This window comes from Callithrix jacchus, chromosome 3 (assembly GCF_049354715.1).
Source record: "Callithrix jacchus isolate 240 chromosome 3, calJac240_pri, whole genome shotgun sequence".
Taxonomy (NCBI): Eukaryota; Metazoa; Chordata; class Mammalia; order Primates; family Cebidae; genus Callithrix; species Callithrix jacchus.
In genome coordinates this window covers 34463628-34477914 of record NC_133504.1, presented here as the reverse complement: position 1 = coordinate 34477914, position 14287 = coordinate 34463628, and the positions used below count along the sequence as shown (strand labels likewise).

At 33.8% G+C, this 14287-nt stretch overlaps 1 protein-coding gene across 8 annotated transcripts in view; it reads right to left on the bottom strand.

Annotated features, from left to right (window-relative positions):
• The window catches only part of FSTL5 (follistatin like 5), an 848028-nt gene that overhangs the window by 289906 nt on the left and 543835 nt on the right, over positions 1 to 14287 (bottom strand). For all 8 annotated transcript variants that reach the window (XM_002745278.7, XM_008992524.5, XM_008992523.5 and 5 more), the window contains exon 7: positions 12510 to 12676. In XM_002745278.7, the coding sequence (XP_002745324.3) occupies positions 12510 to 12676 (167 nt within the window). The remainder of the gene's footprint in view (positions 1 to 12509; positions 12677 to 14287) is intronic.

Sequence of the window (14287 nt, the reverse complement as noted above, 5' to 3'; positions counted from 1 at the left end):
TACGCTATTTTTTTTCTCAGAAAGCTACAAGAAGCCATTAAGGGATTTTCAAGGGGAAAGTGAAATGGTCGCATGTAAATTTTATGAAGATATCTCTGGCTATGATATGAAGTGCAGGTTCAAAGTGAAGAAGCAGTCGCAATAGTCAAGGATAAAGTTTGAAGGTGAGAAATGACAGGCCTTAAACTAAGACAGCTACAGGGGAAATGAGACGACATAAAGAATTTGAGATAAATCAAAAAGTTAAATTCACAAGGTTTTGTGACAGATTAGAGTTGAGGAAAAATTGAGGGTTAAAACCCGGACAGACTGAGTTTTCTAGTTATGTGGATGTTAACTAGAAAACACCACTAGCATAGGTTTGAAGATAAAAATATTTTTAAAAATTTTGCATATTCAGATGAAAAAATTGAGACTAAAAAGACAAATTGCAAGTGAGACTTAACTTTGGAATTTCTCAAGGTAAACATAGCAGTTGTAGCCATGAGTTCAGAAAGATATGCAAAAAATAAATAAAAACACATGCTTCATACATTTAAAAATAAATATAAATAGTCACTTAGCTAAAATTCTTATTTAAAGAAAAGAAAGTCATGGTAAAATTATGTTTCTATATTAATATTCTTTTTGAATTTGTAAATAATTTAAAAATAATTTTAGAAACACAACTTAAAATTACCAGGTACACCACAAACTCCTTTGTAAATATTTCTGCCACTCACTTACATGTGGACATTGTGTTTTTATATATTGCTATCTTTACTGGTAAGTTCCAAAGCAATATGAATAAAGACTTTTAAAAATACATTTTAAATTACTGATTTTAAGAGTTATTTGAGAAATGAATTAAAATACCCAGCACTCTAATAAATCCCCAGAAAAAAAGTAATTTAGAAAGAATACTCATTTTAAAACAGTGTACTATTAGACAATATTTATGATTACATGCCATTTCTCTAATTTAATAGTTACTATTAAACCTACAAAACCTGCATTAATTTTCTGTATTTTGGCAGCAAATTAATGCATGCATGCTGCTTGTTTTAAATTTGTGAAAGAAATCCATCTTCCTCAGCCATGCCAGTACTCCCTGCTTTATTAGGCTTAGAAGCATTTGAATCATAACTATTCTCTGCTTTCACTTGGATTTTAAAAGCCACAATGTCCTCAGGCCTATATTAAAAATGAATCAGTGATGAAAAATTATATGGCAAATGATGTATTCTATTCAAAACATTAAATTTCTACAATTTTAGTTAAGTGGAATAAGAAGTATATTAATTGTAGTCTAGAGAAAAAAAATGTCAATAGCTGTATTTTTAAATATCTGGGTTTGATGGTAACGTCTACCACACACTATCTTAAAAAACAACATGCTAGGTTTCTAAAATATTAAAAAACAATTTTTCAGATTATTTTTATCAGTGATATAAAATTTGGGTTCTGTTAGCAATAAATAGCCTAAAGGGCAAAAATAGCCCTTACATATATATGTATGTGTATAGTCTTTAAATTTATACTTTTAAGGAGAAAAGTTGTATTTTTATACTGTTTTAAATATTAAAATTCAGTGGTTCAGTTAGAAGCCTCAACTATTAAAATCTCTTAGTCTATGAAATCTTGATATAACTTGAGTATATTACTTATAATTTTGAAGTATAATACATATTCAGCAATCTTTTTATGATTAAGATAAAAGATTAATATAAGATATAATAAGATATTAAGAATGTAATGACTTTTAAAATTCAGACATATCATGAAAATTTTATTATGTTTTGTTATGTTTCTCCCCATTTCTAATTTTGCTAGCTATATACTAGAGAAAATCTACTTTTTTACAAACAGGAAGGTAATCTGGCAAGCTACCTCACCTGCAATTGAGTTCTGGTTGACTTAAAATTATAATGTTGATTGTTTATTATCTGTCTGTTTTTCTTTTCAGCAGAACACTTTACTTTAAATAGAGATCAACTGTATATGCTATGAGCCACTTCAAATAAGTTGCAGAAAGAGAATTACCTTACAAATGATCTTTTAACCAGGTTACTATTGTTTTTATTATTACTATTTTTATTTATTGTTTTCAATTGAGTGGTATGAGCTATTGATTGTTTCCTTTGCTATGCAGAAACTGTTTAGTTTGATGTACTCTCACTTACCTATTTTTGCTTTTGCTGTCTGTGCTTTTGGCATCATATTCAAGAAATCACTGCCAAGACCAATGCCATGAGCATTCCTCAAGGCTATGTTTTCATTTAGGAATTTTATAGTGACAGATATTTATTTAGATACTCATTTCATTTTGAGCTGACTTTTGTATAAGGTGGAAGATAGAAGTCCAACAAGACTCTTTTGCATGTGAATATCCAGTTCTCTCAACAAGTTAAAGAAATGATACTTTCTCTAGTGTGTATTTTTGGCACCTTTCTAGAAGATCAATTGAACATCCATGCATAGACCCTGTATTTTTTTCCATAAGTCAATATATATCTGTCTTTATGCTGGTGCCATGCTGCTTTAATTACCGTGGCTTAGTAGTAAGTTTTTAAGTAAGAAAATAAACTACTCTAGTTTTGTTTCTTTTTTCTTAGTATTATTTTGGCTAGTCAGGGTCCTTTGCGGTTCCATATAAATTTCAGGATTGTTGCTTTTATTTCTGTAAAAAAAATCCCATTAAGATTTTGGTAAAGATTAAACTGGTTCTGTACATTGCTTTGAATAATATGGACATTTTAATAATAGTTTTCTGTTCACTGAACATGGAATGTCTTTCCATTTATTTGTGTCTTCTTACTTTCTTTTTGAAAGTTAGGTTGATTTTAATGTATTAAGTCTTTCACTTCTCTCGTTGAGATTATTCCTAAGCATTTTATTTTTTTTATTCTATTATAAATGGAATTATTTTCCTAATTTCTTCTTAGATGATTTATTGTTACTGCATAGATTTACTCAAATCAACAACTGAAATATGTTAATGTGGTATCTTTCAACTCTACTGAATTTATTTATTACCCCTAATGTGTTGGGGAGATGTGGGTGTAGTTTTAGGGTTTTCTACACATATGATCATGTCTTTTGCAAACATATATAATTTTACCTGTGCCTTTATAAGTCAGATGCCTTTTAATTCTTTTACTTGCCTAATTGTTCTGACTAAAACTTCCAGTCTATGTTGAAAGAAGTGTTGAGAGTTGCATTCTTGCTCTGTTTCTGCTAGTAGAAAAATAGGTGTATTTTTCAACATTGAGTATGATGTTAGGGGTAGGATATTTTACGTGATTTTATTTTATTAATCCCCTCTATACTTAGTTTGTTTAAAGTTTTTATGGTGAAATGGCATTGCATGCTGTGTACCTTTTCTGTGTTTCAACAACAGCCCCCCACACACACACACAAACGATTAAAAAAGAGTAAGAGAATTGAATAGACATTTCTCTAAAAAAGACATACACATTTCCAACAGATGTTTGAAAAAACGTTCAACATAATTAATCATCGGGGGAACTCAAGCCCCAAGCACAGTATGATATCACCTCACATGTTAGGAGAGATTCTATCTGTCTATCTATCTATCTATCTATCTATCTATCTATCTATCTATCTATAAAACACTTGCTATCATGTGTGTGTGTGCGTGTGTGTGTATGTGTATGTGTGTTTTCAAGGGTATGCACACTGTTGGTAATGTAAATTTGTGCATCCACTATAGAAAACAGGATGGAGGTTCCTCAAAATATTAAAAAAATGGAACTATGATATGATACAATAATCCCACTTCCAGTATAACTATAATAATTGAAATCAGGCCGGGCGCGGTGGCTCAAGCCTGTAATCCCAGCACTTTGGGAGGCCGAGGCGGGTGGATCATGAGGTCGAGAGATCGAGACCAACCTGGTCAACATGGTGAAACCCCGTCTCTACTAAAATACAAAAAATTAGCTGGGCATGGTGGCGCGTGCCTGTAATCCCAGCTACTCGGGAGGCTGAGGCAGGAGAATTGCCTGAACCCAGGAGGCGGAGGTTGCGGTGAGCCGAGATCGCGCCATTGCACTCCAGCCTGGGTAACAAGAGCGAAACTCCGTCTCAAAAAAAAAAAAAATAAAATAAAAAATAAAATAAAAAATAATTGAAATTATTATCTCAAAGAGAATCTACACACACGTTATTGTAGCGTTGCTTACCATCGTCATAAAAGGAGATAACATAGTGTCCATCAACAGATGAAAGGATATATATATAAATAAAATAAAATAATTCTTTCTTAAAAAAGAAGAGAATATCTTGCTGTAAGTCACAATATAGATCAACATGAAGGATATCATGCTGAAGGTAATCAGCCAGTTATAGAAAATAAATGCTTCATGATTCCACTTATTTGAGAAATCTAAAGAAGTCAAAGTCATAGTAACAGAGAGTAGAATGGTGGTTTCCAGGGGTTCCAGGAAGGGGAAACAGGGAGTTGTTCTTACAGGGTATAAAGTTTTAGTAACGCAAGATAAATAGGTTTTAGGGATCTGCTGTAAACAACATGCTGACAGTTGACATATTGTGTTGTGCACTTCAGAAAGTGTTAATTATACGGGAGTGCTGAGAAGAGAAAAGCGTGGTCCTTTGAAATGATTCAGAAAGGGGGAGGGAAGGGAAGTGCTGGGTAGAGGAGTGTTTGAGCCCAGGGTAAGGCTCCACTCCCACGGACATACGTCAGAACAGCCATTTTTGTTTTTCTGCCCAAATGTTGCATTTCCCAAAACCACCTGGCCTATCACACTCCCATCCTGTGCCTATAAAAACCCCCAGTTCCCTAGTAGGCAGACACACAGGCAGCTGGATGTCGAGAGAAACACTGACAGGCACCAGCCCACCGACAGGCACCTGCACACTAGCAGGCCTGGGCACACTGGCAGGCCACTGACTGGCAGAAGGACACAGAGTTTTGCTTCAGCAGTTGGAGGAGAGCCCAGGCCACCAAGCAGCCTGACTCCAGGGGAAAACCATCTCCCTTCTGGCTCCCCAATCTGCTGAGAGTTATTTCCACTCAATAAAACTTGCACTCACTCTCCAAGCCCATGTGTGATCCTATTATTCTTGTATACCATGGCAAAAACCTTGGGATACAGAAAGCCCTCTGTCCTTATGACAAGGTAGAGGGTCTAATTGAGCTGGTTACCACAAGCTGCCTATAGAATGCAAAACTAAAAGAGCACCCTGTAACACAAGCCCACTGGGGCTTCAGCTGTAAGCATTCACCCCTAGACACTGCCATGAGGATAGAATCCCACAGCCTGCCCATCAGTATGCTCCCTTAGAGATTTGAGCAGTGGGGCACTGAAGAAGTGAGCTACACCCCATTGTATGCCCTGCAAGGGGGACAAGGGAACTTTTCTCATTTCATAAAAGGTAGAGCTTATGTTAAGTGTTTTTACCTCAATTTTTAAAAAAGAAGTGAATTGGGGAGAAAAACATCTCTTTAGCACTTCTTTCATGATTACTGAATCTCATGGTTCTAAAAATGGCACCTAATGCACAAATTTGCTGTAAGACAAGAATAAATCCAAGATTTGTCAGGTCTAATGTTTACACAATTTGGGCTTGGTCCTCTTTAAAAAAAAATAATGCAAAACTATGAATACAAAATTGCCAGTGCCCCTCCTGTGACATGTACGATCTATGCACTGAAGGGCACCAAATTTAGGTTCTATTAGCAACACTAAAAAGATGCCTGTCTTATGGTACTAGAGACACGATTTTTTGGAAAGTTGGAGTTTAAATTCACAAGTGCCACATCTTTTTCATTTACTGATTGGCTCCTGAATGTGTACATAACAGTAGGTTTTATGGATAAAAGCTAAGAACATGTTCTGTCAATAGTGGAGATCTTCTACAACTTTTGGAAAATTTCAATAAGCACAAAGACTTCAATAGGTCCAGGCTGATGAGAGCAGCTCAAAAAAAAGCTACTAGAGTCAGATATGCAAAGAACAAAATTTCTAATGAAAACTATATTGAACTGTTAATAGTCAGCTCAAACAACTACACAACAGAACATCTGAACCAGATGTTCAGATGACTAGAGGGAAAAATTTGGTCTAATTAAAAATCTTAAAACCTATCTAATGAGAAAGATAATTCAGCATCTTGTAATTTACATGTGGACTCAGAATTTTAATTTTAAATTAGTATGTCTGCAAATTCCTTTTCTCAAACTGTTTATGAAACTGATGTTTATACTTCTTTTCTAGACAGTTGAGGTTCTCATGAAACCTGTTATATTTTTCTCCCTTGACAGCAGAAATAAACTCAGTCCTTACACACACACAAAAAGTTTAGCATAAAAACACATCAATCTGAATGTCAATAAACAAATAAATAAGTCTTATTTAAGAAAAGACCTATAAAAGCAAAACAAACAACAAACAAACTGAAGTCTGGTTCAGTTTACCAAAGTTATAAAAATGGTATGCAGAGTTGCTTAGATTTGAAATACATTAGATACTCATATTTAATCAATTCAGAAAAACAAATATATATATATATATATATATATATATATATATATATATACTTGGATATATATAAATCCATTCTTCTGTTCTTCCTTTGTAACAGAATGCTAAGTAGTGTGCTTAGCGAAATGATTATATTTACTAGCCTCACTGCTATGATTTTTGTAGTTATTGCAGGCCAGAGACCTTTAAACGGTTGTGGGATATCCAGGAAGACTCTTTTTAACAGCAACAATAAGTGTCCTTTATCTTTAACCTGCTTTGTACTGCTATGGAACTGGAATACAGATGGATAGAATATAATTGATGGCTGGGGCTCCAGAAGCCCGCTTGAACCCTGAGATTACCTTGTGGATGAAAGCTATGGTCTTGGAATGCTAGAGAAAAAGATAAGTGATTGAGATCCAGATACTTATGGAGCAAAAATCATGACAGCTGAATACAGTATGTTTTATAAAATAATAAATTCCAATAAGTTTAACTTATTTTTCCTCCAATCTATTCTACTCAATGCTGGAAACTAATAATAACACAGTTTAGTTAGATGGAGAGAAGAAAATACTAAGAGGAACAATGAGAAAACAAAACAAATATACGAAAGTAACAGATAAAATTCACATGATATCTTGACAGTTTGAACATTAGATCCCAGTGATATAAGCTACATTATTATTTGTAGGAAAGTCGCTTAAAATATATAGTAATCAAATCAATTGAGTTTCATGTAAGTAGAGTGCCAAACTTATCAAATATAGCATTGGAAGAATTAAATTAATGTTGAATTTCAGATAAACACAAATGATTATTGTAAGAGTATATAATACATAAAAATATTTGTGGTATATATGAAATTCAAATTTACTTGGGAGTTCTGTATTTTGTTTAGCAACTCTACCTATAAAGTGGTTGAATTATATTAATACAAATCTCGTAACATTTTCTACAAAGAAATATTTTTTGGAGCTTACTATTATAATTAGATAAAATTTGGTTCCAGCATTTTCTGTGAATTCCCCATCTTTCTTGGTACTATATGTGACCTAATAGTCAATTCCTATTGTTTAAGATAGGTTAATGGCATCTGTACTCCTTGAATCATATATAAGGAGGAAGAGAAGAAAGGGGCAGGGAGGGGAAGAAAGGAAAAGAAAGAGAAAATGCAGATGTAGTTTCATATAAAACTTGCAATGTGCCTCATATGGTGTTAACAGATTTAAAGTGTTTTAGCTCATTAATTCTCACCAAAAAATGAATTAATTATATTGTTATCTTTGTTTTACAGATAAGGGTGCTGAGGCACAGAGAGTTTAAATAATTTTCTTGAGATCACATCATTCCTAAGTGACTGAAGATTAATTGGAATAAAGGCACTTTGAATCTATAGCTCCTGCTGCAAACCAGTGTCATACTGGCTCCTGGAGTTTGGTGATATGCTTTTATTCATTTGATGCAACATATAAAAGAGACAAAATGAAAACCTTAAAACATCTATTGAATATCAATCAGACCCACACATAATAGCACAGCATAGCAAATCTAGCTGTAACATATAAAGGTTAGAATTATTTGGGATGTATTTTCCAAAAAGCACCACAAAACTCTGATTGCCTCATTTGTACACCGTAGTTAAACTCCTGATCTTGAGGCAATCAGGCTATGTAAAAATCTAGCACGTAATACCACTTAGTTCAGTGACCTTGGGTAAACAGTTACGTACCTCTATCTCTTTTATCATAAATGTTTAGGCCAGACATGGTGGCTCATGCCTGTAAACCCAGAGATTTGAGAGGCCACGGCAGGAGGATCACTTGAGGCTAGGATATTAAGACCAGCCTGGGCAACCCAGAAGCCCATCTCTACAGAAAATTTTAAAAATAGCTAGGTTCAGTGGCTCATGTCTGTTTTCCTAGCTACTTGGGAAGCTGAGGTGGGAGGATCACTTGAGCCCAGGAGTTCAAGCGTACAGTGATTCTACCACTGCAAGCCAGCCTGGGCAACGAACCAGACTATTTACAGGACAAAAAAAAAAGTTCACCTATGTAAATGGGCAAAAATCCCTGCTTAATGAAGTTGGTTTTCTTAGAACTAGTGAGATAATGAGGTAATGAGATAATGAAATAATATTAACCCATCCTATTAAAGAAATAAAATCGTATATGAAATGCATGAAAGGAGTAAATGTATGCATATGGGATTTTTTCTACACTTAAGAATTGAATAAAAATATTTTTAATTAAATATGGCAATATAAAAGTGAGGGAATATAAAAATGAGTGGCAGTTATGTTTTTAAAATACATCTGTATTATTTTAATTGTTTGCAATCAGAATGTGTTTTTGTATTGTCTAGGTGACTATATATTTAATCTTACCTAATAAACATATTTAGAAGTCAAAACAGATATTGCAAATTGTCATTGCTTTCCTTTGACATGAAAGGTGCTTATTAATTTAACTTTATATAATTTAATGGGAATTAAATCCATTTTTGTACAAATAGATAATGTACTTATAAGGTATATAAACTGACTCACATATGACCTTTTTGAAAGTCTATTAACACAGAAGAAATCCATATCTAACAATGAAAAACTCATTTTATGCAAATAGAATTATAGGTTTCTTAATGTAATTAAATCTCAAATTAATTAGACCACATTCTTAATGGCAAACAGCAGAACCCATTCCAGCTAGTTTTAAGCAGGCAAGAAATTTAATAAATACTATTAGGAAGCTCATAGAACATTCAAGGGAGCAGAGCCTTAAGCTTGGGTTCTAAAATGCCAGCAGAGATGTCCAAGCCACATATTGAAACTGGCCTATTGGAGACCCCATTGTAGCTGAGCACTGAACAACTCCAGAGCTTTTGTCACTGTTGTCCTTGAAAACAGTGTCCTCTGTCACAGGAAGAATGGTGGGGAGTATCCATTTTGTAAAACGCCTGCATTTTCCTGTTCTTACTCATAAAATAGAATCTGGTTCATGGGTTTCTTTGTAAGATCCTTATTTATATATCTGCTCCCTAATTACAAGGAGGACTAAGCAAGTAAGATTTTTAGTTTCCAACTCTGACAGCAAAAGTAATAGGGTAAGAACTGCAAAACTCGAAAGGTCTGTTCCAAAGGGGTTGGGTAACCAGAAAACACATCAAATACCCACTAGACAGTGCTGAAAAATGAATAAATAAATATATATGTTGTTTATTTACATAGCAAAGCCCTCATTCACAGATTTTAAGCATAAATATCAAATAAAACACAGTGAAATTTTACAACATTTATCACATTATATAGTTATATTGATAAATGCTTCAAAAGGTATTTTGATAATTTGACTGTTGATACTATAGTACTTAAACAAAACACTAAGAATATATTGGAAAATTGAATAAATATTCCTCTGTGAAAGATATCTTTGTACTTTGCTGTTTTAATTTTGAGAGGTTGATAGTTCTATGTACACTATAGATTGGGAATGTTTGTTCAGCTTAACTAAATAGGGCTCAAAATGAAACTGAAACTTTCTAAATATTGAAAACGTTTTTAAAATTCTCAAAATGTATCTCTTCTATAAAGTTTATCCAAGAAAAATAAATCTATTGGAGCTTACTTAATATTTATATATATTTTAAAGACCTGACTTATCCAGTGATTATTTTTTTTTAAATTTTGAATTTCTGAAACAAAGTGAAGTATTAGGATGGAAATGAAATAATTTCTCAGATCCATGTACAAAGATGTATCCACTTTGGGCCAGGTGCAGTGGCTCACGCCTGTAATTCCAGCACTTTGGGATGCCAAGGAGGGGTGATCACAACATCAGGAATTTGAGACTAGCCTGGCCAACGTGGTCAAAACCCATGTCTACTAAAAATACAAAAATTTTCTGGGCGTGGTGGCACACATCTGTAATCCCAGCTACTCAGGAGGCTGAGGCAGGAGAATTGCTTGAACGTGGGAGGTGGAGGTTGCAGTGAGCTGTGATCCTGCTGCTGCACTCCAGCCTGGGAGGCAGAGCAAGATTCCATATCAAAAAAAAAAAAAAAAAAAAAAGTCCACTTTTGCAAGATGTCCAGAGAATATCACTCATAGATACTTTCAAGTTATTTTAGAAATAATTTAAATGAGCTTGCTTTTATTTTTGTGGTTTTAAGACCACAGTACCCTTGAATACATTAATTAGGTTTATTAAAAACAATACTGGGAAGTGGAAGAGTATGGATGGCTGTAAAAATAAAAGATAGAGTAGAGAAATGACAACCCATTAAGCAAATCCATAATTTGTCTCTCAAAGTAGCTTAAATGCTCCTGAGATAGTTCAATATTCTTAGTTTCTTAGAGAATTAAGCATTATTCTCTAGATAGTCTTTGAGAAAAGTTTCCACAAATATGCAAACTTAGAAAACCTCCATCAAAATAAAAAATGATGAAAGTTGAAGAAGCTCTGTGTTTTTGATATATTCTAGAACATTAAGCAAAAATATTAGGAAGCCATAACAAGTAGGACTTTGGGCTTGGATCTCAGGCCTGTGTTTTAGGGGTTCTTTATGAAGCAGCAAAGAATAAGAGGAAAGGTGATGGCTTTTTCAAGTGATGATAAAAAATATGAAAGAGAACGTGAAACTTCAAAAATCACTGAGGTAAGGGATTGCCCCACCTGATTTCCACAGATATCCTATTAGCACATAATTTTTACTTTTTATCTTGTAGGATAATGTTCACATATCGCTGCTCCCTTTCAACAGATAGCATGGAAGGAACAGATGACTGTCCTTGTTTTGTTTTTTGTGCACTTTTGAAGCTGTATTTTATTGAATTGAGTTTAAATTCTGAATTTCTTAAACAGAACCTGAGTAGAAAGACATGTTCTTTCATGCTGGGAAAATATATATTTGCTTTGATTAATATTTCTTGTCTCTAATACATTATGACATACTGAAAGCAAAATGTGCTTTTATTGTCTTCTGATTTGTCACAAGCTATAGGCTGTTTCTCAACCATAAGAGTGTTAAATAATGATTGTTGATAATTATAGATATTCTGAGAGTCAGACCTTTGACATACAAACATTATTTCTAGAGATGATTAACCAAGACTAATAGAGTACAAAGGCTTCTGAGAGCTTTTCTTTTTCTTGACCTACTCATTCATTGAGAAACTATCCAGCTCTTACTCAATAATAACATAGATGACTTCATGGGAGTTGGTATTGTCCATATTGGCCCAGTGAACACATGACCCCAGACTGACCAATCAGAGTATTATATTCTTGTACTTACTGTAATTATTTCAGTGAAAGCTACCTGATGCCAGTTATACAAATTTGCAATCTTTCTAGAATGTGTTTCATAGGTGTTAGAACATTATTAATAAGTGACTATGCCAAGTATTAGTTTTTAAAATCCTTTCTTATTTAAAATTAATATATGCAAACATTAGAAATGCAAAAAGTGACAAAGAATATCTCTTGGAAGACTAATTCTGTCCTGATCCCATCCCTATCCTTAGAACCAACACTGAATTGTTTCATAGAAATAGTTTTACAAATTTTCTATAAATTAACAACATACACTCGTACAATCCTATTTCCTATAGATGGCATTCTAATTGCTCCTTTTACAAAATTGTGAAGGTGAACAATTTCATACTATGTACTTGAATACACATATAAGTTTATTAATAGGAATAAATCCCAGATGTGGATTTAAAGGATAAGGATATTCACATGTTAAAACTTAATAGATATTTTCTGTAAAGATTTTGTACCAATTTATTTTCTCACCAATACATTGCCACATAACCTTTTTCCCACACCAATAGAAATAATTTGGATAATTCCAAAGGACCTATAGTGCACCTCTCAGTAAATAGATTGGTTATAGCAATGTTCCAATAATTATCTTTTACTCTACATCCAATATTCATTAAGCTCCCCAGACATCACAAGTCTAGAGTAGATTATGTGAAATATACACATTATAAAGCAACTCTATTTATGTACTCACATTGATGTCTTCCAAATCTAAAGTATTTAGAATAATATTGTTCCTTTTCCAAATGATGGGAGGTCTAAGAGTTCCTTGAATGGCACAGCTCAAAACGGCACTTTGTCCCACCGTTGCTGCAGTGATGCTTAGTTTCTGATCTTCTGGCAGACTCAATTGGATCACCTCTGTAAAGAGAAAGATACAGTGTCAGTAATGTTGATAACTCATATAGTTTTGTAAGGTTAAGTGGTATAAAGTTTCTGAATACTAGTAATTAAGGCTTTTAATTCGAATAAAAGGGAAAAAAGCTTGTGATGAAATGAAAAAAGAGAAAATTGTTTCCAATAAAAGGTCAGAATGACATTTCAATTTAATTGATTGACAAGCATCCTCATGAGGCAAAGAACTATTAAGCATGAAATGAATATCAGAAGTAGAGTTATAATAAGCCTGGCAGATTGCACCCAAAAGAGAGATAAATTATTTAACTGCCAAAACGACATGTAGTGTGTCATCGGCACTGGAATAAAAATGATGCTGTTTATTCACTGATAGATTTATATTGTAGGTGAGGTGAGATCATCGCTGGCTGCCTTCAGAGAACACTAGCACAGTGGAATGGGTAAAAGGCATCTTTATGCTGGGAAACATATTGACTCTGAAGGAATAAGATTTGGTTGGGAAGTTGAAGAAGTGAAAATCTGAAGTTCACTGACCAAACAGCAATTAAGTAAAATTCTATCAGCTCTCTTTTTCAGAACACATTGGTATTGAATTATTTCATCATTCTTAAATTTTAGAATTAAATATATTTAAACTAAGCAGTGTACACATTACTACTGAAAATTTCTGCCAATGTACACATTTCTGTCTATTGCTGGACAACATTACTGAAATCTGAATCTGGCTTTCCTTTTGGTTTTCAGACAATCCTTACCAACTAGGAGAATTATCAACAGTGTCATTGTCAATTACCATGAAAGAAGACTAGGATAATATCTACCAATTCTGCATCTGTGTAAAAAGTGCCCTTTGGTTTCCTGCTGGCATTCACAGACATGAAGTTTTCTACATTATGATGTGAGTCTTGCCTTTTGATTTTGTTCAGTCTTGACCACATTAGAAATACCTCAAATGACTATTCTGACTTAAATGTCAATGTAGAGAAGTGAAATAATGTAAATATCCACTAAAGAGTTATTTGGTTTTTGGTACCATCACAAATTGCAATGCCAAGCATGGTTTATGCGTATGGATTAAGACCTGGATTAAACATATAATCCATTACCCCCTCAACACACACACACATGTTAAATGTTGCATAATCTGCAGTGTTACCACTGGCTGACACCTCATTGTCTGATTACAAGAAACAGAAATACACTGGCACTCATATTCTGTTATATTGTATCTAATCTCTAAACCAAAAGTCACGCTTATTTAAATTATCAATATTTTGTGTTGTCAAAGTGAACAGAAATGATCTTGCAATTGGATAATTCTACTAGAGAAAGGCTCAGCCCAAACTTATTCTTTGGTTTGTTACATGACCCAAAATAGAGACAGATAATCAGATAAAAATGGGTCACAAACATCTTGTCCATTCCTTTGTGTAAAGAATCTAACCTTGATTTACATTTATCTATAATCCCATTTATTTCAATGCTTCCTGAGTAATAAGAACATAGGAAGGCTGGGCTCAGTGGTTCAAGCCTGTAATTCCAGCACTTTGGGAGGCCGAGGTGGGTGGATCGCTTGAGGCCAGGAGTTTCAGCCTGGCCAAATGGTGAAACCCC